At 39.6% G+C, this 26,242-nt stretch overlaps 1 protein-coding gene across 1 annotated transcript; it reads left to right on the top strand.

Annotated features, from left to right (window-relative positions):
• Window positions 1-8,822: 8,822 nt before the first annotated feature.
• On the top strand, window positions 8,823-13,702 carry LOC146637982 (uncharacterized). Its single transcript, XM_085374243.1, has 6 exons — window positions 8,823-9,167; window positions 9,290-9,445; window positions 9,774-9,866; window positions 10,355-10,390; window positions 10,646-10,930; window positions 13,478-13,702. The coding sequence occupies exons 1-6, from the start codon at window positions 8,823-8,825 to the stop codon at window positions 13,700-13,702; spliced, it is 1,140 nt and encodes a 379-aa protein (XP_085230369.1).
• Window positions 13,703-26,242: the final 12,540 nt, after the last annotated feature.

Genomic DNA, 26,242 nt, shown 5'->3' with positions numbered 1-26,242 from the left:
ACCAACATTCACACTCTGATGAGCTAAGAGCAACTTGGAGTTAGTATCATGGCCAAGGCATGCATGTACCATGCAGACTGGAGTGTCCAAGGATCGAAACACCAACCATCAAGATGTCTGTGAAGGTTCTCAGTCATCCAGGTCATCGCAGTCTAAGTAGCTTGGAAAGAAAAGCGTCTGGACTTCTGTAAGTTGCTTGAAGGCGTTTCACCTCTCATACGAGAAGCTTCTTCAGTTCTAAGGTCAAATTTTGGAGAGTCCCAGATGTAAACCCAGTGGGAGTATCCCCCCAAGAGGGTCATGGACCCCCTAATGATCCTCTAGCTAATCACAGGTGTGGGTCCCAATCAGCCAGGGTTTCGGAGGGGCTCATTGTGAAACCTAGCCTCACCCTATCATGTGATTTCCTGAGATCAGATGGCCCAGGGTGTGAGTGGGCATTAAGGCGTCTGGTAAGGATCTCAAAGCTGGATTATAGATGACAGTGGCTTACAACAGTTGGTGTCGTAAGCCACCGCCTCTGTTCAAAGATGGTCGCTCACAGTGGACATAGATGGCTTCTTTCACTCCTCTTTCAAACCATCTGTTCTCAACATGTGAACATTGGAATCCTTGAAAGAGTGACCTTTGACCTTTAGATGCAGATGGACTGCTGAGTCTTGTCCTGTGGAGGTGGCTCTTCTATCCTGTGCCATGCGCTTGTGAAGTGGCTGTTTCATCTCTCCAATGTGGAAGTCTTTGCATTCCTCGCTGCACTGTACAGCATGCACCACATTGTTAAGTCTGTGTTTTGGAGTTTTGTCTTTCGGGTGAACCAGTTTTTGTCTGAGTGTGTTGCTGGGTCTGAAGTAAACTGGGATGTTATGTCTGGAGAAAACGCTCCTGAGTTTCTCTGATACACCAGCTACATAGGGGATGACAGTGTTGTTGCGTTTGTCTTTCTTATCCTTCCTAGCCTGTGTCCGATCTTCTTTTCTGCGCATCTTTGGTTATCCTAATTGGGCTTTCATCAAGTAAGCAACGATGCACAGAAAATTATCGGTTTAACTACAGCCAGCTTGAAGGCCTGTGGTACATAGCTGATTATTTAATTCTAATTTTACTGAATTTACATTTACCCTTATCCAGCAGTTTTAAATTTCCCTCAGTGTCGCCTGCTCTGGCCCCTGGAAGAGTCTCTAGCATCACATCTCAGAACAGAATCACCAACTATTAGTCTCTTCAGTGACTCACCTCAGAGTTGTTATGAACTATCGAGCCACCCTTACAGGAGCTGCATTCAAGAAGAGGATGAGCAGGCTTTGAGCAAGCTGAGCATTACAGTGAAGCTATCAGTTTACCTTTTGATCTATGTTCCTACCCTCAGTTATAAGGGGCGCCATTTGTAAACTGAAACATGCCGAAATTAATGGCAACATTTTTCCACATTTAGCTCTAAATCTTACAAAAACATCTTTTTTTGAGTCATTTTTTACAACATTTAGTAAAATATTTGTAACTTTTGATATTTAAAACACAATTTTAAATGTTAAATCTAAATATTATATTTAAATCTAAATGTTAAATTTAAATGTTAAATCTAAATGTTACGGGAAACTAAATATTTAGCTAATATGCAAGGGCAGGGATAGCTCAGTAGGTAGAGTGGTTGCCCCATGATCGGAAGGTCGGGGGTTCGATTCCCCTTAACAGCTACCCTGAGGTACCCCTGAGCAAGGTACCGTCCCTACACACTGCTCCCCGGGCGCCCAATGGCTGCCCACTGCTTCACTGAGTGAATGGGTTAAATGCAGAGAGCAATTTCCCCACGGGGCTCAATAAAGTACAATAATGTACACACTTTCTTCTTATTGTACGGGTCACTGATTCCCTCAAAAAAATGAACGGGATGAATTGTTCAGTTTAAAATAATTATTTATTTTCATTTTACTTAAAATATATGTCTTTGTTGAGTTAAAATATGTTTTTCTAATAAAGTCTACATAATTGTGTCTATTATTGTCTGTACAGAAGACTAATGTGTTACTTGAAGACATAACATTTAATTTAAGTTAATTAGGATTGATATACTTCATATATCCACAAGGTGGCAGTAATCCAACAACAGAGGTCATAAAAAACCAAAGAATAACAGGCTTGGGCCTGCTCATGCGCAAGACTTGAAATTTATCGAAAAAACGTTGTTTTGGCGGCAAGCTGCAGTTGGATTTTCATTTGTGAGAGGTAAGACCACGTCTTTCTTTGACTATGTTGTCTAGTATCTTCATATTGAGCATGGTTATATGTTGTGTTTGTCGCACAAGACATGTTACATATGTTGTCTATGCTTGTGCTGCGTTAGTTTTACTGGGTCTTAGACAAGTTAGAGATGTCAGATATTTCATCCTGTCATCCAAACAAGGGAACCGAGAGACCATTGGAAAGTTGGTGTGTATAGGTATACATCTAGGGCGGTATTTTTGTGCCTCTATTCTGAGCGCACGTAAAAAAAATTTAAAAAAAAAATTCAAGCGCAAATGTTGCATTTTGAGAAAAAAATTCTTGAGTGAATAAAATTTTAATTTGAGCGAACCAAATTCATTGCTGCGTGCAAGAAATGTATTGTTTGCAATTATCCATCTACACATGAATTTGGACACGACGTGACCCCCTCTCACTCAGTTGTTGGTATTAGTGATGGGTCGTTCGCGAACGAAATGGCTCTTAGAGCCGACTCTTTGACGTGAACGACGCGAGCCGGCTCCTTATCGCGAGCCGTGACGGCTCGTGGGGGTTTTTTTGGGGGGTTTTTTTTTCTCTCACCCTCTCTCTCGCACTTTTTTCCGCTTCACTCTGCACGCGAGCCTTGTGCTTTACGCTGGGCAGAGGGGGGAGGGGCGGTAGTTACACTCAGTAGCACAGGAACAGAGCCAGAAGGAGAGAGAGAGAAAGAGAGCCAGGGACAACAACTTCACATTAGAAAGGTATAGTAATCATCCACAACTATTTTCGGTTGCAGATGATAAAGGATTCAGAAAGTGCGGATTCATGCGGGCCCATATGACAGAGAATGTGCATGTTCTTTTTGTTTTCATATTATAATTTATATTTAATTGTGTTTTGCAGTGTTTTGTGTTGTTTTCACTTTAAATTTGTAAAAGGAAACAGCTGAAAATTTAAATAGTTAAAAGTTGAAATGTGAATAGTTGATTTTTGTATTATATGATTTATTTATTACATTTTATGTGGCGTGAATAAATAAAAGTATATTTACAGTGGTCCCTAGAGACAAAGCACATACAAACTTCAAATCACGTACGAACTCTGAAGCATGTACAAACTCCAAAACACGTAAAAACACGTACAAACTCCAAAACACATAAAAACACGTACAAACTCCAAAACACGTACAAACTCTGAAGCACGTAAAAACTCAGAAGCACATAAAAACTCAAAACACTTACAAAAGACAACAGAAGTGCTCCAGGATGCTGGGCGCAGTGTTGAGCTTTTGTTATCTTGTGGCTACACAATCCAGCAAGTACCAACGACCGGATTTGGTGTGTGATAGTAACAGGTAGATGAACTTTTTTTTAAATTATTTGAATATATTTGAGTGCCTGTGTATAAATACACAAACAATACACACATGCTTTCAATTGTGTAATTTAAGTGATCTAGTAGCTCTGCTTTGGAAGTTCAGTTCATGCTAGAAATGTGTTTTGGAGTTTGTACGTGTTTTGTCTCTAGGGGCCACCGCATATATTTATATATAAACATATATAAATAAAACCACTTTTTTACGTTAGTAATTCCTTTTGTGCATAATTTTATATTATTGTGAATAATAAATTAATTAAAGCAACAAAACAACCTGAAGAGCCGGTTCGGAGCCGAAAGAGGCGGCTCTTTTTAGTGAGCCGAGCAAAAAGAGCCGGAAATCCCATCACTAGTTGGTATTTGCTCTTGCTCAGATCTCTGCTCTCCAAACTCGATTTAGCTACATTCTGGACCGTGTTTCTGGAAAGTAGTAGCTAGCAAGCTGATTGGAGACTGTAGCAGCCAATCAGAATTTTAGCATCCAAGTCTGTGATTGGTTGGTTTTGTGGCACATTTAAAACGGTGTACAGAGAGTTGAGCGGATCTGATCAAGAGCAAATGCAAACAACTGAGCGAGAGGGGCTGTCATTGTGTGTGTATATGGATAATAGCAAACACTGAAATACATTTCTTGCATGCAGAAATGAAATTTTTTCGCTGAAATTAAACTTTTCTAAGATCAAAATAATTTTCTCCACAAAATGCAACATTTGAGCTTGCATTTCTTTTTTTTACTGCGCTCAGAATAGATGCACAGATGAAGTATGTCCCTCATAGAGCAAACCTGGGAATAAGATGAGATATAATAGTACAAATGATAAAATTTAGTGTGCCTGTTTATCCCAGGTTATTGTAAACAATTGTATTAACTGCTAACATGTTAATATCCTTACTTTGCGGAATGTGTAAGACACATTTTTAATGTTTCTTTGCTTGTTAAAGTGATTAGCTAAAGGGGTTCTAGGATATTTTTCCACTTGCTTTATTGAGATTGCTTTATTGTAATTTGAGAATCACACAAATGTCTAATAGCATAACAATGATAGCATGAAGTTGTGACATTTAAAATCCAAAAATTGAGGGCCAGAAGCCACTGTGACACCATTGTTGTGCTCTATCAGTCATCTGTATTATATGAAAATGGTCTGTAAAGACAGCATGTTTCCTAGCAGAGTTATACATATCAACATGGTTATAAATTAAATTTTGTTAAATAAACACTACATTTTTTTTAAATGAAATTATTGACGAAAAATAACTGGACAGACAGAAGGTCAACAGACCTGATAATTTTTTCTATAGAAAGTTGGCACATGGCAGTGTCAATCTCTTGCTTTTCTTCTGAGTAAGATTTTATTTACTTGTAATTCAATCAATAATTTTTAAGTTTTTTCCTGGCCTTTACCTGCTCCCTCTTATACTGATGTGGTGTATGTGGTATGCCTGTGCTTGCATGTGGTATGTGAACTGTCATACTTTTTAAAAAAAAAAACTGTTTTACGAGTTAAGTTTTGTTTACTTTACTTTTATGTCTTCTCCAGATCTGAATGTGGCAGTGTAAAGGTTGCAGTGCAAGGACCTCAACTAGGGGCCAATTACTTAAACATTATAGATTAAAACATCCAGATTATGGGCACTGGCGCCCATATCCTTGCCCATATATTAGTTGTCCATGCACATTTAAGTCATGGAATGCACTCAGGTCCCATTTTTGTAGGATTCATAACAGAGAGAAATCACAGCAAACATTGTCACTGGCCACATTCAGCTGCCATGTTTGTGGATTCTCTGAAGTTACCTCTGAAAAGGAGTATTTTAGTCACATAAATTTGCATCTGAAAGCAAATGAAACGGTCCCATGCGTGTTCAAGGGTTGTACATTTATGACAAACATCTATGGAACATTCAAATCACATAAAAATAGAAAACATCTTGGTTATTCTTACAGTGACTTTAAAGGTGGAATAGTAACAGTAAGAGACCGTTTTAACAGGCCAGCTCCTGAAGGGGAACATGAAGACAGTGAAGTATTTGACGAAGGCCAGGTGGAAGTGCAAGACTTGTCTCAGACTGGGATCTCTAAAAGTGATGAGAGGATGATAGAAGAGAAATTTGCAGTGATGTTGCTTAAGCTGGAAAATGTACTCCATGTTCCAAGCAGTGCAGTGGATGAGTTTTTGCAGGACTTGCACTTCCTGATGAGTTCTGCATCCCTGACTGCAATAAATGCCATAGTTACAGATTTTTGTACAAAGCAAAGTCATATTAATTTTAATGTGAAAGAAATTGAGGATTTGGCCTCTGCAGTCTGCATCTCTAACCCTCTGACAAAAACACTTGGACATATGGGTACACTTGGAACTGCTTTTAAGCGGAAACAGTACTTCAGCAAAAAGTTCCATGTCGTTGAACCAATTGAATATATTTTGGATAAGGAGAGCAACCACACCTACCAATATATACCATTACTGCAGACCCTACAACAGCTCCTAACAAAGAATGGTATAGTAGATGACATAGTAGAAAACTACAATGCTCAATCCAAGGAAACTGAAAGTATGCAACAAGAATACAGATCATTTCAAGATGGAGAATTTTTCAAACAAAATCAGTTCCTGTCTGCTGATGAATTGAGAATTACCGTGATGCTTTACATTGATGATTTTGAAGTATGCAACCCTCTCGGTACTTCAAGAAAGAAGCACAAACTTTGTGCAGTGTACTGGATATTAAGCAACTTATCCCAAGACCAACACTCCTCTTTGTCATCCATCTACTTGGCAATACTGTGTAAAAGCAGCTACGTCAAGGAATATGGGTATGAAAAAGTGCTTGAACCTCTTTTGTGTGATTTGGCAGTCTTGGAGGAGCATGGGGTATTTGTCCCACAGATTGGAAAAAATATTAAAGGCACGGTACAGTGTGTAGCTGCAGACAATCTAGGTGCTCATGGGATTGCAGGTTTTGTGGAGAGCTTTTCAGGAGAGTATGTTTGTCGATTTTGCACAGGACGCTTCAGCGACTTTCAGACCAAACCGGTACTTTCTGGAGAGTTTACTCTTCGATCCAAAGACCTGCACAAAGAACATGTCAAACATGCAGTAGAGAGTGGAAAGCATTGTGTTGGAGTAAAAAGGCCATGTGTGCTGACGGAAAATCTTTCTCATTTTCATGTGACAACTGGATATCCACCTGACATACTCCACGATCTTTTGGAAGGTGTTGTTCCAGTGGAACTTGCACAGTGTCTGGGTATGTTCATATCCAAAAAATACATCACTTTGGACTCTTTAAATAAAGTGATTGTCAGTTTTCCCTATAAGGGAAAAGATAAAACAAACCGTCCACATATTGTTCCACGAACATTGTTAAGAAAAAATACAATAGGTGGCAATGCAGCGGAAAATTGGACTCTGTTAAGATTGCTGCCCTTCTTGATTGGAGATGTTATACCTGACGGTGATCCAGTGTGGGAAATCATTTTGGATTTAAAGGAGATAGTGGAACTTGCTGTTGCCCAGATCCATACAGAAGAATCAATTGGATATCTTCAGTTCAAAATTTCTGATCACAGACAGAAATATCAAGAAGCATTTCCCAACAAAAAACTTCTGCCAAAGCATCACTACTTGGAACATTACCCTCAGATGATCCGATGTTTTGGTCCTCTTGTTGGATTATGGACAATGCGATTTGAGGGAAAACACAGTTTTTTCAAGGAAGTGGCTCATCATACCAAGTGTTTCAAGAATGTTGCTCTAACACTGTCAAGGAAACATCAAATGCTGATTGCCTATCACTTACACTCATTACATCCACAGAAATCTGGAGTTGAAGTGTCAAGTGCATCAAGAGTTCCACTTGAGGTTCTGAAAGATGACATTTCTCTGCCTATCAAAAAGATGTATCCTGACATGACAGAAGTAAACATGACTAAAAGTGCAGACTATAGAGGGATCAACTACAGAAATAGAATGATCGTTATCTGTGGTTTTACTGATGGGCTGCCTGAATTTGGAGAGATAATCAGATTATGTGTTGTTCAGGGTACACTGAATTTCATTGTCAGCAAGTTTTCGTCTTGGTTTAGGGAGCACTACCGGGCCTTTGAACTGCAACCATGTACAAGTGGCAAAATGTCCCTGATAACATATGATGAACTGGCAGAGAAGTACCCATTAAATTACTACTTCATTGGTCCCCTTCGAATGGTTACATTGAAAAGATATCCTTACATCAAAAGCACACAATGAATATGTGAGTAAACAGCTGTAATTAATACCTTACTCAATATGCACTTTAATCTCACTGGCATAAGCACCTAAAGTAGCATCTGGCTTTATTGTGATGTTCAGCCACTAACTCCTTGTGACTTGTTGAATCTAACAGTCTGTTAGGCCCATCAGTACATCTTCTAGACAAGAAAACCTTTAATCTGTGTTTATGTTGAGATTAGCCAGAATTTTTCTCACTTCTCTGTTAAGTACCGTTGTGAAACATGTTGACATCTCAATTTTAATACTTTCAATTTTGTACGTAGTTACTGGATTTATGTTCATGTATATATATTTTTTCTTTTCTAGACTGAAGCACGGAATCGAATGATGGCTGAACCAGTAAAACTGCGGATCATCCTTGGTTCCAACAATACTGAAAAACTGACGATAGCATCGGGCATGCCAAAGTCTGTGGAGGATCTTTCAGATGAGATCAAACGTCAGTTTGATATTCAGGGGGACATTAGACTCCAGTACATGGACAGTGACTTTGATAATGAGTTTATCAACCTTAAACGAATGGATGATATTCAGGACAAGAGCACAGTGAAAGTCATCTGTCTGACTGATGCTTCAGACTTTGGTGAAGTTGGGATGAACCAAAGTGGGGAAGAAACGTCACTATCATCTTCTGACACACTATTACTTTCATCCTCTGACTCCGAAACTGCTCGATCTCAGTGGCCTGCAGAATTCCAAATACCAAAGTTTCCGTATGACGTGGAGATGCAACTTCAAAGTGCAAACCAGGCTTTCATATCAAATGGAATTCTTCTGAACCCAGGACACAAACTTAAGTCAGACATTTTAGAAGCTCTAGCTGAGAAAATCATGACGTTTAAGGCATATCCTTCAAACTTGGAAATAGAATCTGTTGCTGAAGCTTTAATCAAAGCACATCCATGCTTAAGAGAACAAGGATCTTTCAGTGGTTTCTACGGATGGAAGATTAGCCTCAAGTACAAGATGGCAAATTATAGGACAAAGCTTAGAAACTTGGGGTGCCCAGAAGTGAGCATTAATTCCCTCAAGCACAAACCAACCGATCGATGTCACCCAGCATATGCTGTCAAAAAACCTAGAAAGGCAGAGGTAAATTTTTGTCCTCCTTATCCGGCTGGAGAGACCCAGGACAGCCTTGAAAGGGAGAGATTGGCATTGCTAACTGAGGTCAAGAAGAAGCATAATGAGATAGTTATCAAAGAGAAGATGGCCAGGACCTTTGCATACAGGAGGCAGGAACTTGTCAAAAACAATCCCATGATCGCCGACTTCAAGATCAGATGGCCAGGACTATTTAGTGTGGCTGAGGTATGAATCTTTATAAATAACAATAAAAGCTGTAATGGCTCCAGTAGTATGTATATGTGTACGTATAGTATATATAAATATAGTTACAGTACAGTATGTTGTGTTTGTTGACATGTTTTTAGGTAGAAGCAGAATTTGTAAGGATTACTACTGCTCCACTGGTTCCGAGGTTTCTTGCACAACTTGACCAATACACTGACCAACTAATAAAAGTCTTCAAGAATAAAGGAGGCGCTGCAGGGAGGAAAATCAGGCAAATTTTGGCCCCAGCCACACAGGTGCGTTTTTCTGTTCGCAGCAAAATGTTATGGCATTATAAGATCACTTTCAAATTTAAACAGCTAGTGTATAGTACCTGTAAGTTCCATTTTGGTATGCAAAAAAAGATGCCGTATTAGTTTGTCTTTCCCTCTGTTGCTTAATATGGATATGTATAATATGGTGGAAACCCTGCCCACATGTTAAATATTCATGTGATCATTAATTGGTCTTGTGTACATGTCTGTGTCAGCAGTGGATATGTCATTCATTTTGCATATACTGTCAGTTTGTGTCATTCTAAAGTATTTCTGTTTTCTCTTTCTGTACCTCTGTCACTCTCTCCAGAATGAAACTATTGAAAAGAGGAGGGAGTGTGTCCTCAGGGCACTACCTCTTTACCTAAATGAAGACCCAAGCATCCTCTTTAAAGAATACCTGGTTGGTAATTTTAGCGTAGTCTTTATCTGTATTAAACCAAATCTTGAATAACTAATGTTGTCACATTGTTATAATTTGCATGGAATCTGTTTAAATGCTTTGGGGAAATGTTAGGAGTTTTCCTGTAATGCAACTCAGGTCAGAATAAATGACACTCAGACAGGTTTGCAGGTTTAACGTGCACATGGGTGAGAGTTCAAACGGAGACTCACACTCCGCAGCAGTCACCACCCTTTATTTATACTCAAGCATGTTTGCGTCACAGTCACATGAATGGAAGAGATAACATATAACAGTAGAGACTTCATCACATGCAGGAAGAGATAACATACAATGGCATAGACTTCGTGCTGAGCTTGCACAGTGTAACTTCTCTAGTAAAAAGAGCAAACACATCTAGAGAACCTCAAATGAAATGTACTTCTATACATAAACATAATAAAATCTTTCAACAGGAATCTTTATGTATACACACATTTCAGGAAGAGTTATGCAATGTAATGCAATCCAATACTAAAAAGTTAGTAATACATAATACTTAGAGGATGCATATATATATAATGGTGATTCTATTTAGTATTTATTTATTTAACATTTTTTGTTAAAACTGTAGTCGAAAATAATGGCGCACCAGGGTGCAGAATCATTAGTCTTCCTGATATTGTGTTTAGTTCATTAAAGGGTGACTTTGGCTTTTTTTTTTTTAAGGATGCATTTTTCTGTGTTTTTGTGTCTAATTCCCAATGCGATGGGTTTTTGTTTTACTCTCTGTTTTAAAGGATTCTGATGCTACAGCTGTTCAAAGGGAGCTGGAACAAATTACCCTTGGTATCTTCACCATCAGTGTTGAAGGAGGTGATGCCAGCACTCCTCCAGCTGATGTGGGTATAACCATCGAGGGTGTTGAAGTTCTGCATGACCTGGGAGACATGGCCTCTGCGTGTGCGGTCTTAATGGGTGTGATATATGCACTCAATCTCAGTTATCCTCGGGAACTGAAAGCTTTCTTTGAGGTACTTCAGAAGGTCTTCCTTCATCTGGATGCCAGCAGACTCTCAACAAAGGTACAGATGCTCAAGAATAAACTGTATGAATAATCCAACCCTTCTTTTATTTGGATGAATGTTCTGTCAGATGGACAGAAGTTTTTGGGAGGCGAATAAAATGGAAATTTGGTTTAAAAAATGTTGTTGTTTTTTTTGGTGGGGGGGGGGAACCAAAATTTGAGAGAGATTTAAAACATTTGTTTGTAAACAATTGCAATTACAGAGATTTTACTCTTTTTGGGGGCGGGGGGGTTTAGGGCCTACTAAAAGATTATTCAAAGTATTTAGATTTAAATGGTTTCATTGAGAGACGATACAGGATGAATGTGCATTTTGCCGCATTTTAAAAAAGAACAATTCTTTCCATGTTAAAATGTTTGCCACTTGAGTTTTTTCCCTATACAGTGGTAAAATAAATGCTGTCAGTGGCAAGTGTTAAATGAGTTCTGTTAAGCTGCTGCAAAAAACTGAAAACTGGCAAGCTGTTTTATTGTCAGATCATAATGTTTGCATATTTTATTCAAGTTTTATTTGGGATGGTGATATCATTTTGGGAATATTAGTAGACTATTTGTTTTTATTATTATTATTATTACTTTTTTTTTTATCTAACCTGGTGACTGGAACCTGTTTATTCTGTTCTTCACAAATTTGTCATGGGATGCCGTCCAGGATTGTGGCTGTTAAGGTGAACAGTTCATTTTGATTTGTTAAAGGTTTTGTGGTCAACCTATTATGTGATCTTAAATGTTTTTTCTTCTGTTTCTGGCAGAGACATTTAATTTAAAATCGTTATTTTTATGGTGCATCTGTGTGCATACTATTAGTTACTAACCTTAATGGGTTAATAATGTGTGGTGCAGCTGTTTTGTTAAAGAAATGTTTAATGAATGTCTTGGCAATAAAGGAAATTAAAGAAAATAAGTGGCTTGTATTAAATTCATTTGTGTGGAACCTGTTGACAAAATAGATTTGTGTAAAACTAATTAGTAAAGCACAATTTCGCTGAAAATATAATATTTTAATTAATCTAACTTAAATTTAACATTTAAATACCACAAACAAGAAATGTGTTCACAAAACGAATCTAATCTATCTAACCTGTAAATACATAATTTATGTCCATACAACATAACTTGTTTTAGGTGGTCTTAAATATTGCTTGCTAATTAATCCTAAATAGATTTATAAAATTGGCTCACTTCAAAAGGATTGTTTTACTTTAATGCAAGTTTATTAAATTAGATGACCTAAAGACTTTTGCTTTAAACTAACACAATTCAATTTCGTGGAACCTGTTGACAAAATAATTTTAATTAAAGTCAACGTTTCATTTTTTTGAGTGATACCAGCATGTCCAGCGATTTAGCTGAAAACATTGGAAGAGCCGTTTTGTCGGCCATCCAACGATTCAGCGGTAGTGCAGTCTCCACCTCACAAACGCCGCAGCACTTGGTAAGTTTATTGTATAACATTTTGGACCATTGACTGTTTTGGACGGGTTGATAGGAGTGTTAGCAAAACTAGCAAAGCTAGATTACTTAGCTAGTCCTCAATTATTTCATTTGGTAGGCAGCAGACAGATCGAACATCATACAACTCTATTTATTTATTTGGTAGGTAACAGTCGTTCTTGATGTAAATGTTTCCTTAGGAATCCAGCAATGCACCCGGACCAAGTAGATCTGCCGTCTCCACTGGGATACCATACCGCTCGGTAGGCCTTCTTACACATATCATTTAGCTGACTGGCTTTTTTTTTTCTTTGGTGTAATATATCACCTTAAATTAACTCCTGTCAAAGTAATGATTCTGATTCTACATATATTTCATCTTCTTAGGGGTCCATCACTAGCAGTGTCACATCACCACCAACAACATTCACAAGTTTTACATCATATTTTATTACTGTTTTTGCTGTGAAGTGTCTTTTGATTGCCCAATTTGATATTTTAAAACTATTGATAAAATATTACTCCCTAGCTAATCTGTCACAGTATAATTGCCTCAAATTACCCATTTTCTGTTAGAGAATTTTTCTCATTGAGATTATCTTTGCCGTGTTCTAGGATGGTTACCAAGGAAGGCTTCAGATTTCCAAAGAGGAACTGGAAAATGTTCTTTCCCTGAAAACATCTTTTACTGAAGCTGCATCTATCCTTTCCATCTCCAGGCCCACTCTGTATAAGTTACTGCAAGACTATAATATCTCAGTGTCAACATTCAGTGTAATCAGTGACCATGAGTTAGATCAGATAGTGTCCCAGATAAAAACTGAACATCCAAATGTTGGAGAAGTGATGCTGATGGGTCATCTGCATTCCAAAAACATAGTGGTTCAAAGATGGCACGTAAGAGAGTCACTGCGGAGGGTGGACTCGGCTGGTGTTCTATCCAGGAGAAGAACGCCAGTTGCTCGGCGAGTATACTCTGTGCCTCATCCAAATTTCATATGGCATATAGATGGAAATCACAAGCTGATTCGTTGGAAGTTTGCTGTTCATGGTGCAATAGATGGATACAGCAGGATGATGTCTTAATTTGATGATGTTGATGTTTCTTCAGTGCTCCAGCAATAATCGAGCTGAGACTGTGAAAGCCCTCTTTACTGCAGCTGTTGGACAATTTGGCAGACCCCTGCATATCAGGACTGATCATGGAGGAGAGAACGCTCAGATTTGGGAGGACATGCGAGCAAGCAGGGGTGAAGGCTCTGTCTTAATGGGAAGTTCTGTGCACAACCAGAGGATTGATCCGCGACCCGGCCTGGTCGCAGGGGCAGCAGCCTAAGCAGAGAAGCCCAGACTTCCCTCTCCCCAGCCACCTCCTCCAGCTTATCCAGCCGAGAGATATAATCTCTCCAGCGTGTCCTGGGTCTGCCTCGGGGCCCCCCTTGGAATTCAACTTTTGCGAGATCTCGCAAAAGTTGAATTCCAACAATGGCGGCAGCTACTTAGTTGTAATATTACTCTTTCTGGGTCACAAAATACACTTTTAAGATAGTTTGAGGCGTGAATGTAGTTGTGTGAACGTCAGATATCTGCTCGGTTAACAAGACACCCACCATCTCGAAGCTAACGGGAGGTCGAGACCTATTACAGTCAGGAGGAGCACCACTTTCCCGGCACATCGTGCCTCAACCTCCCGGTCGGCTTCGAGCTGGCGGCCTCCGAAGAATGCGGCTAAAACTTTTGCGAGTTTGTTTTGCAAGATCTCGCAAAACTTTTGCGAGATCCCGAGTTTGTTTTGCGAGATCTCGCAAAAGTCTGTCTTAATTTTTTTTCTCCCGTGTCCCCTGCGGGGCTCCGTAATTTTGAAATGTCCTTGTTTAAAAAAAAAAAGAAAACGCTAATAAAATTATTTTGTACTACACCAGTGGCTTTATTGATTTGTCGTTGAAAATAGAGAGTTAGCATTTTCATAAATCTATTGAAGCTTTGAAAATTATTACATTTCAACATTAAATGCAGTCAGAATTGATTTCAACTATCTTGTATGAAGCAAAGTTACTTGAAACTACAATTAATGAACAGGATTAGAGTTAACCAGCCCACCATTTTAATTTCACTTTTTTGGAACATGTTTAGATGGTGCTGAATAAATCTCCATTCAGGAGTGCTACTAAGAAGCAGTAATGAAAAGCATCATCATCAGCCATTGTTGTTTCATTCACAAAAAGCTGAAGCTCATTTGCACATGTGTGTGCAATCGGGAGATGTTTGCTTTCATCGTGAATGAATGTTATTTTAGGAGCTGGTTGAAAACCCATGGCTGGAACCTTGCTGCTCCCGCTGGCAAAAGCCAAGATGTGACCAGGCCTCAAAGCCTTCACAAATGCCTCTTCATCCTTGGTAAGACTCCTTTCTCCAAGTGCGTCTCTCAGCTCTTTATCTAAAAACAAAGAAAAACCACCGTTAACCTGGGGACACTAAAATAGTTAAAGCTTGAGCTAACAACTAAATGATGGCTAATGTATTTTTAAAAAGTACAGAGGTTCTGTCTTTGCTTTTCTTGTCAGTCGTAAGATTTCATACATTTTTATTCCTGTTTTGTGTATGCATGTGACATAAAAATACAAAATAATTTTTACTTTAGTGTCCTGAATTGTTTCATGGCCAGACTACATTCTATGTGAATTTCTGCTTACTTTCGACACACTGGAGAAATTCCAGAAATCTGACCACCATCAGCTCCCCTCTAACTCTTCTGTTGCTCCCAAGGACAGAATAGCTTGGCCTGAGAACCCCAGCAATTAAACTGGCTGTCAGATCTTTGTCCTCCCCTGATAGGTCAAGCAGAACATGCAAACTGGGGTTCTCTCTCAGGAGTAGGGATGGGTACCGGTGTCCGGTGCCATGATGGCACCGGTTCTGACATAAACGGTAGTAACCAGACCGAAAAGCAGCGCACATTTCGGTGCTTTATTTCGGTGCTTTTTTTTTCCTGAGCTGTGATACACTTCTAGCCAATCATTTTACGTTTCCGAGAATAGTAGGCGGGCCCAGGTACGTACGTTCTTTTAGAGCAAACTCAGCAGCCTGCAACAAGTGCTTTAAGCTGATACTGTGATACTGTCAAAGGAGGTAACACCTCAAATCCGATGAAACACCTGGCGACGCATAGCGTTTTTTTTAAAAGCCCAGAAATGCGCCGTATTTGATAGCTTGCTGCGAGACCTCACACCGAGCACATCTACTGCGGGTGGGTTGCCTGTTATGCAACATCCCCCAAAAACACGAAGAGGAGAGTCCTGGCCCCTAGCCCTGCCAGTGTAGCATAAATGATGACGGATGATGATGGCAGCAGCAGCCGTTCTTCTCTGCGTGAGTAGCTAAATGTTGTTCGTGTGTAATTTACGTTGAGTAGGCTAACCACGTTATTACATTAATGCATGTAAGGTGAACTAGCAAACATCATCATAGCTACATGCGGCTGTCTTCTTGTTTGATGGCAGATACTCCCTTCACCCTGGCCAAAAAGGCTAAAATGACCAAAGAAAAAGTGGAAAACAGTTAAACATGAGAGGTTTTTGGACAAAGTTTGTGTTTTTTCCATTGTTTAAGCACTGCTTCCAGCCAAGAGTGATACCATATATGCCCCATAGCTGCAGAAAAGGCTAACATTGTTATCTTTTTACAAAAAACAGCTGAGCATGAGAGGTTTTTGGACCAATTTTGTGTTCTCTATTCTTTAAGCACCGGTTTGAGCACCGTTTGAGCACCGGCACCGTTTCAAAAGTACCGATTTGGCACCGGTATCGGATAAAACCTAAACGATACCCATCCCTACTCAGGAGTGATAAAATCTAGACAGAAAAGTTTAAATAATGGTTAAATTCCAGTTTTAAATACAAAAAGTAGCTCACTCTAAATGTTTATTATAAAATAATGACTAATTGATACAGAAAAAATAAATTTTCACTCCATAGTAGGACAAGCGATCAGGTAGTTGATCGAAACAGCTTTTCCGTTGCAGGACTGCGAGGTATAGAGCTGCATTTTCACGAACAGATCTTTATTGGCCACGGTGACCGTGAGTGGAAGACCTTCAACCTTGATATCGCCATGAGTCGCAGCAGCTGACTGCTTTCTCCAAATCATGTTGAGTTGTTGCATTTACAACCTAAATATTTAAGAAAAACACTTTAAATGTTTGTTTTTTTACCAGTGTACAAATATGGCAGATGGTTCATTTTAATTGCACTCAAACATTTTTGTTTTGGTTTATTTGGCTGTACTTCACCAATATAAGCTTTTTTAACAAAAAGGAAACAAACTGAAAATATAATACATGGAATTGCCTCTAATAACCAACAGTGTATATATTATAGCAAAACTATGGCTAGGCACTTATAAAAAAAGGCAAGAAGACTTGTGAATATAGGAAATATTACAATATTCTTGTTATAATATTGCAATTCACCTTTTTCAGATTCTCTCTTAAGTCAGGGTCACCTATATCATCCGGTGTTAGGTGTACTTGAACAATGTCTCCTGACTACATGTGGAGAGAGAAAGGCAGGTGCTTTTCCACCGCACTATTATTGTGGACAACATCCTGCCAATGGTTCGATATACTCCATTTTGCAAGTTTAGGATGTTAAATTTCAGTGTGCATCCATTTGGTGTAGCTGAAAAATACAAAACAAGTATATTCTGTACAGACCCCAAGTGATATCTTGAGATTGGCAGACAAAAATGTATTAGTTTTTTTTTGTTTTTACTGTTTCAGACACACAGAACATATAACAGATTTGTTATCTGTAGTCATTTATTAACTTGTTAATGTTGTCAAACAATGTTCAGATCAGGTGGTTGTTGCGTTTGTAACATTATAAGAACGGGTGTCGTCAACAAGCCTTTAGGCCTTGAGTAAGTAAGTTAGTTAGTTTGTCTATGAAATCATATTACCTTCAAAAGCACCACCTGAAAGATGGCCTTCACCAGTAAACGGAAAAACTCCCGCCTTGGCCCCCCAAGGTCAGGAGCATCTTCCTCTGTATCATGTTCATCGCTTGCAAATGTGACATAAAGCATCTCACAGCTTTCTGCAAACTTGGGTCTCTTGAACTGACGCAAAGCAGTCGACCACACATTGGCTCGACTGATATGGAGCTGTCTTGTTCCTGGTGTAATGACTTTCTCACTATGAGCTCTAAGAAGACCTTCAATTTCTTCTTTGCTGAGCTTCTTAAAAGAACTATATAAAAATGGGACAATGACAAACAGATCTCGGGGGAAAATGGAAATTTGCTGTACATTTGACTCAAGTGCAGAGTTACAACAGATAATTATGTTGTGATAGTCCATATTAAATTAGTAAAGATGCAAATAAGATATTCAATAATCAAAGGTTACTTTCAAATCTTACCTTGAAATATGAACTTCACTCTGTCTATCAGACTCTTCTAGGAGGCTACGCTGAATTGCCTCTTCAAGAGCTTCATCTTCCTCCAGAAAAAGAGGGCTAAGTAGACAAGAGATATTAGAAATCATAAAACATGTCAGCCTTGAAGAATTTGTCACACTACATCATTTAAAAAAAAAAAAAGATTAAATGTAAATCCTTAAGTTGCAGTGATTCAAAAAACAAAACAAAACAAACAAACATGCAAATTGGAAACCTGCATCAAAACAAAATCCTAAACAACATCTAGAATGAAGGATTTCTTTAACTCCTACACAACAGCTTACACAAACTCTGCCACATTACATGGAAACATCTGCTGTCCCTCATTTTCACTCTCCTGAGTGCAGCCCTCTGTTTCCTGATGCTTGGCCTCACTTTCACCTGGTGATGTAGGCAACGCATGATCCACTGAATAAAAGAAAGAAGCATGACTTGCTTCATAATGGTAAATGGCCTGTATTTATATAGCGCTTTACTAGTCCCTAAGGACCCCAAAGCGCTTTACATATCCAGTCATCCACCCATTCACACACTGGTGATGGCAGCTACATTGTAGCCACAGCCGCCCTGGGGCGCACTGACAGAGGCTGCCGAACACTGGCGCCACCGGGCCCTCTGACCACCACCAGTAGGCAACGGGTGAAGTGTCTTGCCCAAGGACACAACGACCGAGACTGTCCAAGCCGGGGCTCGAACCGGCAACCTTCTGATTACAAGGCGAACTCCCAACTCTTGAGCCACAATCGCCCATGTTAATGTTAACAGAGCCTTTATATATCCTTACATTAGTTCAAGTGAAAGTTGGGTACATGTTCCTCCTTGGCTGTAATCACCTGTGATAATTATTATCATTAAAATCGGACAAATTAATGATGCTCTCATCAAACAAACCCCCCAGGAATTATTACTCACTGCAGTAACAAAATCTAGCTGGTCATTGAGCTTAGAACCTCACTAGGTTTTCATTCACGTCACATACCTCGTCTTCTCCGTCAGACTGGACTTTCAAAGTCACTGTCAGACAGCTCTTCTGGTTCCTCCTGAGGGAACAGAAAGCACGTTCTACATAAAATCAAATACAGTTGCACCAAATCACTGGTAACACAGAGGCAGATGGCTGCACTAAAAACTGTTTACACCTGCTAAAACTGCAATATTAATTCATAAAATTAATAAAATTACGTTAAGGGAACAGACTCACTTTTTAGACAATAAATATTTCTGCACTGCAATATAAAATGTTTACCTGCGCAGGTTTTTGTAGCCCTGCCGTTATATAGAGGCAGGTGGTGAAACAAATCGAGGCAACTTTTTGGCCACACCAAAGAAAACTCTTCTGAAGATTGCTGCTCTTTCTTCTCTAAGTTGTGCTTCAGACCAGTCAGATGTACACTGTAAAATCTAATTAGTTCCCAGAACTCAAAGAAATTGAGTAAAGCTTAGCTAAAAATGACTAAATTAGGACGACTTATTTATTTTGCGTACTCTGTACAAGCTCATTTTTTCCCAGAAGTCAAGAAAATTGGATCAAGTTTACGTAAGATGACCAAGTTAGGACAACTTACTCATTTTGAGTACACTGTACAGCCTTGTTAGTTCCCAGAACTCAAAAAAATTGAGGAAACTCGTTGCCTCAAAAAAACTAAGTAAAGCTTACTTAAGATGACTGTTAGGACAACTTACACAATGCAAGTCTGCAGTATTAAGAATAACTTGATATTTCTGACCGTACAATACTAATTGTTTACCTACTGACAAACATTTCAAGTTCAACTAAATGAAAAAACAATTTGTGGTAACCTGAATATGATTAAAAATAATTAACAACACTTTTTGTAATGATGTTAAAATGAGCCCAACTTTTATTTTGAAACACCACAAAGTATAACAGCCAACATACTGGACACTGTTCTGCTGAACAACAAACAATTATGTTGCCATCACTGTTATAATCTTACAATGAAACAAAGTCTCAGATGTAATTATTCTGAAAATAAGTTTAGGCCTACCACAAGTTCCTTTTGTACTTACTTATATAATCAAAATAAAATATTTGTTGTTCTGTCACAAGTGCAGTCTCTGATTTAAACAACACATTTGTTTTTCATTCCAACACAGGAGCTGGAATGTTGTAATGTTTTAAGGATGCTTGTTTCCAGTCCAGGCATCACTGCTGAATGACTGTCATGGATCGAGGTGATCCAAATGTAGGTGCAGACAAAGTCTTTAACCTCCCTTAAGTACAGTGGCAGTGGATGTGGGTTGGAGATGCAATGAGCTTGAACCTGCAGGCGACCATCTTCACTGACCACACCATCTGTGATGGAGGACTCATCTCTCCTGGTGTCCTGCGAGCAAACAATCATATTTTTTGGAACATGAACTTAATTGCTTTCTTAAAACATTTTTTTTCTGCATTTGGTATAAAACAGACTCCAATTTAGACAACCTCAGGCTCCCTCCCCACCGGAGAGGTGACATTCAATGTCCCACTGTCAGTCTGGATAGCCGGGACCACCACCCAACACACAATAATGTCATGAAAGCATCATTTTAAAAAGGGCTATGCAAACATGGCCAATAACTTTCATTCTAATGATGTGCAAAATGATTTGGGCACAAAACAAACGTTGCTGTTAGAAAACTTGCAGATGATTAGCTGATCGTCTCTCTTGTTTGTTTATCGCCCACTTTGCGCCAGAAAGCGGAAACCAGCGGATGTCACGCTAAACAACAGCAGCACATTTGATCAGCTGTTGTTAGAATTTATTTAATATTAATTTCTAGTATCAGCTGATGTTTGCTGGAGCCACAGCTGTAAACCTGCTGGTCATGATATGGTTTGGATATGTGGTGAGAGGGAAACATGAAGATGAAACCAGGAGATGTCCTTACTGAATCATCAGAGCTGAACAGGTGATGGAGAAACAGGTTTACCTTTTAGGTGACATGAATGAGTTGAAGTTATGAACTGTTTCTGAGAGACAAATAACCCCAGGATCCTTTTCCGTGTAGCTGACAGCTGGTAACTGTGCAGGGGCGGGTCTAGCAAAGTGTTGCCAGGGGGGCAGGTAGGGCATTAACAGGGAGAGGGGGGCACAAAGAAATACTTTACTTTCTTATTCTCATTTAAAATGTTTCGCTTTTAACAAATAATTATCTGAATCTTACAACCAAAGTTTTTATCTGATGTAAAATGTATAGAAATCATACATATACTAACAAGACTGTACATCACTGTCACAACAGCGTCTGTTTTCATTCAAAGGCTTTATGGCTTTAATAATAATAATGGATTGGATTTATATAGCGCTTTTCAAGGCACCCAAAGCGCTTTACAATACCACTATTCATTCACTCTCACATTCATACACTGGTGGAGGCAAGCTACAGTTGTAGCCACAGCTGCCCTGGGGCAGACTGACAGAAGCGAGGCTGCCATATCGCGCCATCGGCCCCTCTGGCCAACACCGGTAGGCAAGTAGGGTAAAGTGTCTTGCCCAGGGACACAACAACCAGGACAGAGAGCCCAGGGATCGAACCGGCGACCTTCCGGTTACAGATGCGATTCCCAACCCCCTGAGCCACAGTCGGGGGTATTATCCCCCCGATAATACCTGGCGATTTTTTGTCCCAGTCCAGCCCTGGGCACGACACGCAGTTAATCTGAGAAGGTGCATTAAAAAATAAATGGCCCCACCAACGGTGCAAATCGCAAATTAGCTCGCATAGACACATTAGTTGTGCCGCTTCTTAATGACGGTATCTTAACTAACAACCCCAACTACCAGATTCAGCTTGTAATTGGCTAAAAATAAGTTAGCCTACAGGTGAAAGGGATGTTGCTAGCTGGCAGTTTTATCAAGCGATGTCGAAATTTCCACATTCCGACACTTCAAATGCTTCAGAAGCTGTCCGCTCAGCGCAGCATCAGCACCACGGAAATACACGGATACATCCGTAGACTCGAGACACAATGCATTTTTGGGACTTTCAGGTGTTTGGACCAATGTTTTATTTTCTGATCAAACCAGAAAGCTTTAATCAGCAGCTGGTTTGTCTCGCATTAACTGGCTGATGCCAGTTAATGCAACATCGAAGCAGCTGGAATCCACAGCTGTGTGTGTTCATGGAGCTGCATGTTCACCTGCTGGACATCACTACCTGACAAGTTTAACTGTCTTCAGAACATTGCAGAGGCCTTATTGACAGTATTTGGCTCTACATATCTGTGTGAGCAGACTTTCTCTCACATGAGTCCTCAGGTAGCCTCTGAATGCTGGACACTCGGAGACCCGTGTCTCTGAGTGGGAGACCAGAGATTACATTAACATGTGTGTCTCTGTATTAACAAACATGCCATATTGGCCTAGTTTATTTTTCTTATAATTGTTGTGAGGAGACCATAAATAGCATTTGGATTTGGGTTACAAAATACTTTTTTTTCCCCTCACAATTTTATGCAATCATTTTGTCCAACCCATTGAAATAAAACTGAAAGTCAGCACTTCAGCTGCATTGGAGTCGTTTCATTTTTAATTCATTCTGGTAATGTACAGAAGCAACATTAGAAAATGTGTCTGTATCCAAATATTTATGAACCTGACTGTATATCAAAGCCAGTCAGCTAAATGATATGTGTAAGAAGGCCTATCGAGCGGTATCCCAGTGGAGACGGCAGGTCTACTTGGTCCGGGTGCATTGCTGGATTCCTAAGGAAACATTTACATCAAGAACGACTGTTACCTACCAAATAAATAAATAGAGTTGTATGATGTTCGATCTCTGTCTGCTGCCTACCAAATGAAATAATTGAGGACTAGCTAAGTAATTTAGCTTTGCTAGTTTTGCTAACACTGCTATCAACCCGTCCAAAATGCTATACAATAAACTTACCAAGTGCTGCGGCGTTGATGAGGTGGAGACTGCACTACCGCTGAATCGTTGGATCTTCCAATGTTTTCAGCTAAATCGCTGGACATGCTGGTAGGGAATCAGTGAAGCAGCTCATGGCAGTGAAAAGTGAGAGCAGCGCAGACACACAACCTGACCACGACCGGCACACTTTAGCGCGGGAGGTTTTCTTGAAGCTTTTATTTTGGTTTTTCCGTTGACCCGTACAATAAATTTGCATATTAGCTAAATATTTAGTTTCCCGTAACATTTAGATTGAACATTTAAAATTGTGTTTAAATATAAAAAGGTACAAATATTTTACTAAATGTTGTAAAAAATGACTGTTTTTGTAAGATTTACAGCTAAATGTGGAAAAAAGTTGTCGTTAATTTCGACATGTTTCAGTTTACAAACGGCGCCCTATACAGTTATGGCCATGAGATATGATAATGACCAAATGCATGATTACAGATAAAAGCTTCCTCCAAAGGGTGTCTGGGCTTTGCCTTAGAGATAGAGTGAGGAGCTTGGTACAGAGATATATCTGTATCATGACTAGAACAATGAGTAGAACTCTGGTTAACTAGACTTGAACTGGTTACTGAGAGCTTTTCCAACAGCTACACATCCATGTGGCTGTTCATCAGTTGTACCTCTAATTTATCACAGAAAGACGTGTACAGCATCAGCACAGACATATCTAAGTCATCATTATGAAACATCAGAGAGATAAACGACTGATTTATAGGCTCATCGTGAAACCGACTAAAGAAATATGAAGTTATAATTAAAAGATAACTGGCTGGGAAATGATTTCTGAAATGTAAATAGAAAGAAGCTTATCATTCTGTTGAAATCTCCCAATTCTTTGAATCTTTGGGCTGAAGGAAGGACAATACTCGGTGTATAAATGCTCAATCAACAATCATTTATTTCCATACAATTCAACAGTCAGAGCATTACAACGTCCGGACGGGAGAGATGCCTGCAGAGGTTCGACAGCATGTCTCAAAATGGTAGCAACTTTCACAGACTTTTATAGCTAGTCACAGCCCCCCTTTTTGTCATAAAAGCTGCATCTTCACATGTTTTTCTAATTCTTAGCGAGCCTGGCTCCTGACCTTGCCTCCCTGTCTTTCTGTGTGAAGTAGGAAGGGGGGTAAGGAATGTGGTTTTATCTCTTCTGCCCAGACACCTAGTCTCCCTCTTACAGCCTTCTTCACATGATTCAGCAATAAAACATTTCAAGAAAACAGTGTAAGACATTCACAGCTGATCAAGGATACAGAGTAATGCACACTTTATCTAATGAACTACAAATGATTATGTTTCTTTTATTCAAGAGTATAATAAAGACTAAACTACATACATAGCACACCATTAGAACTAAAGGATAGTATATGGCCCACAGCTGTTAAACTAATTTACTACATTGACTACTGGTCATAAAATAGCATATGTTTAACTACTAGTCTCAACAATTCATAAACAGCCATCTCAGAATCACATTCAGTTAAAATTACACACATAATGAGCTTTTCAATGCAGTTCTGTGGTAGGTTTCCTAAAAAACAAAATGATCTGAAATCCAGGAAACTAAAGTGTGCATGTGGTGTCCGCAGTCTGCTCTGATGACTTATTTGCAGGTGATTATGAGAATAGAGTTCTTTCAGTTAGCCACAGTTTGTAAAGACAAGTTGGAAACTGGTTCTGAGTAACCACCCTAGGGGGGGCGCAGAGCCAGTACAGGGGGGCGCAGTATGAAAAGGGGGGGGGAGGGGAGGAACAAAACGCTTGAACACTGCTAGCATGGGGCGCCCACAGAAACTCAAAGCAGGAGATGAAGCATCGCTGAATATGTTTCCAAACCAACTTCATTCTAAGACAAAGACTAGAAAATACAGGGAGTGCAGAATTATTAGACAAGTTGTATTTTTGAGGAATAATGTTATTATTGAACAACAACCATGTTCTCAATGAACCCAAAAATCTCATTAATATCAAAGCTGAATGTTTTTGGAAGTAGTTTCTAGTTTGTTTTTAGTTTTAGCTATTTTAGGGGGATATCTGTGTGTGCAGGTGACTATTACTGTGCAGAATTATTAGGCAACTTAACAAAAAACAAATATATACCCATTTCAATTATTTATTTTTACCAGTGAAACCAATATAACATCTCCACATTCACAAATATACATTTTTGACATTCAAAAACAAAACAAAAACAAATCAGCGACCAATATAGCAGTTGCACAGTGACCATCACATTTTTATATCTCAAGTGCATTTGACATGATTCAGCTACTGACAGTCGTACCAGTGAACAGGCCCAGCTTCTCTGGGATTCCTGACAGACGGGCACTGGGCACAGGAGCTCCACAGTGGACTGGGCCGTCTCCATTCCTGTTCACCTTGAACACCTTAATATTTCAGTATATTAGAACATCAGAAATATTCTGAGCTGGTTGTATGTATGAGTGATAGGCAGGATGATTGTGTGGGAGTGTTTCTTATTGTGAAGAAGATCAGAGAGATAGTGATGGACTTACGATGGAAGAGGACGGCTACTTGAACTGTGTCTATCCTGGGACGGGAATCTGACGGGGTTGGGGAGTGAGAGTACCTGGGGGCGCACAGCAGGCTGAGCTAGAAGACGAGCGCAGAGGCTGTAACCCAAAAGGAAGTGTGCTGTGGTTTGATGGGTGGCACCAGCAGACTGAGTTAACTGAGCAGGAAGACTGGACCCAGCTGAAACTGCGGTGGAGAGGAGGTGGCTGTTATCCATCATGGATGATCCCGCCGACACTGCAGCACATAGTGGACACACAGCAGAGTTCCTATGCTATGGCACTGATTCAGCATCACTGACACATACAGGAAATTCCTCGTACCTGCAAGTATGTTTGCCCCTGTTGAGTTTATATGTTTTTTGCATGTTTGTCACCTTTACATGTTTCAGATGAAACGTTAATATTAGACAAAGATAACCCAAATAAATCAAAAACAAAAAGACAATAAAATCATCCCAGAGGACTTGTGTGTAATGGCAGCAGTAATGCTCTACTCCACTCTGTTTTGCTGGCCTAGTTTCTAACACATCCTCAGTTAAACCTGTGAAAAAAACAGTGGAAACCAAGCGAAGAAGGTGCAAAGTTCAAATGCATTTATGCTCCTAAAATCAATATAGTCTTGTCCTCAAACATCCAGTGGTAGCCAGACACTCAAGTAGGAATGATTTTGTGGCCAGCAGCCAGGGAAAGTGTGGGGCTGGGTCACATTTCTGCTCTGGCTGCAGGCAGTCTGCTCTGGGAGTACAAACCAAAAACAAGCACACATGGATTGGGGGAGGTAGTCCCAGCAAAGATTTTCTCCAACAATACTGTGGAGTTCAAAGCAAAACAAGTGGCAGAGCAAATATCCCATATCCCAGGATCCCCATCCTGAGCTTTTAGCTCGAGGCAACAGCAGCGTTCAGTTCTTGGGGAACTGAAGAGCTTCATCGATCTGGATGTTCCTTAAAGGTTG

Source organism: Diplotaxodon limnothrissa, linkage group LG2, assembly GCF_057381915.1.
Source record: "Diplotaxodon limnothrissa isolate DT_005_m linkage group LG2, D_limnothrissa_male_GT1.1, whole genome shotgun sequence".
NCBI lineage: Eukaryota > Metazoa > Chordata > Actinopteri > Cichliformes > Cichlidae > Diplotaxodon > Diplotaxodon limnothrissa.
The sequence above is the reverse complement of the archived record's forward strand: the minus strand, read 5'-3'. Positions and strand labels throughout refer to the sequence as shown.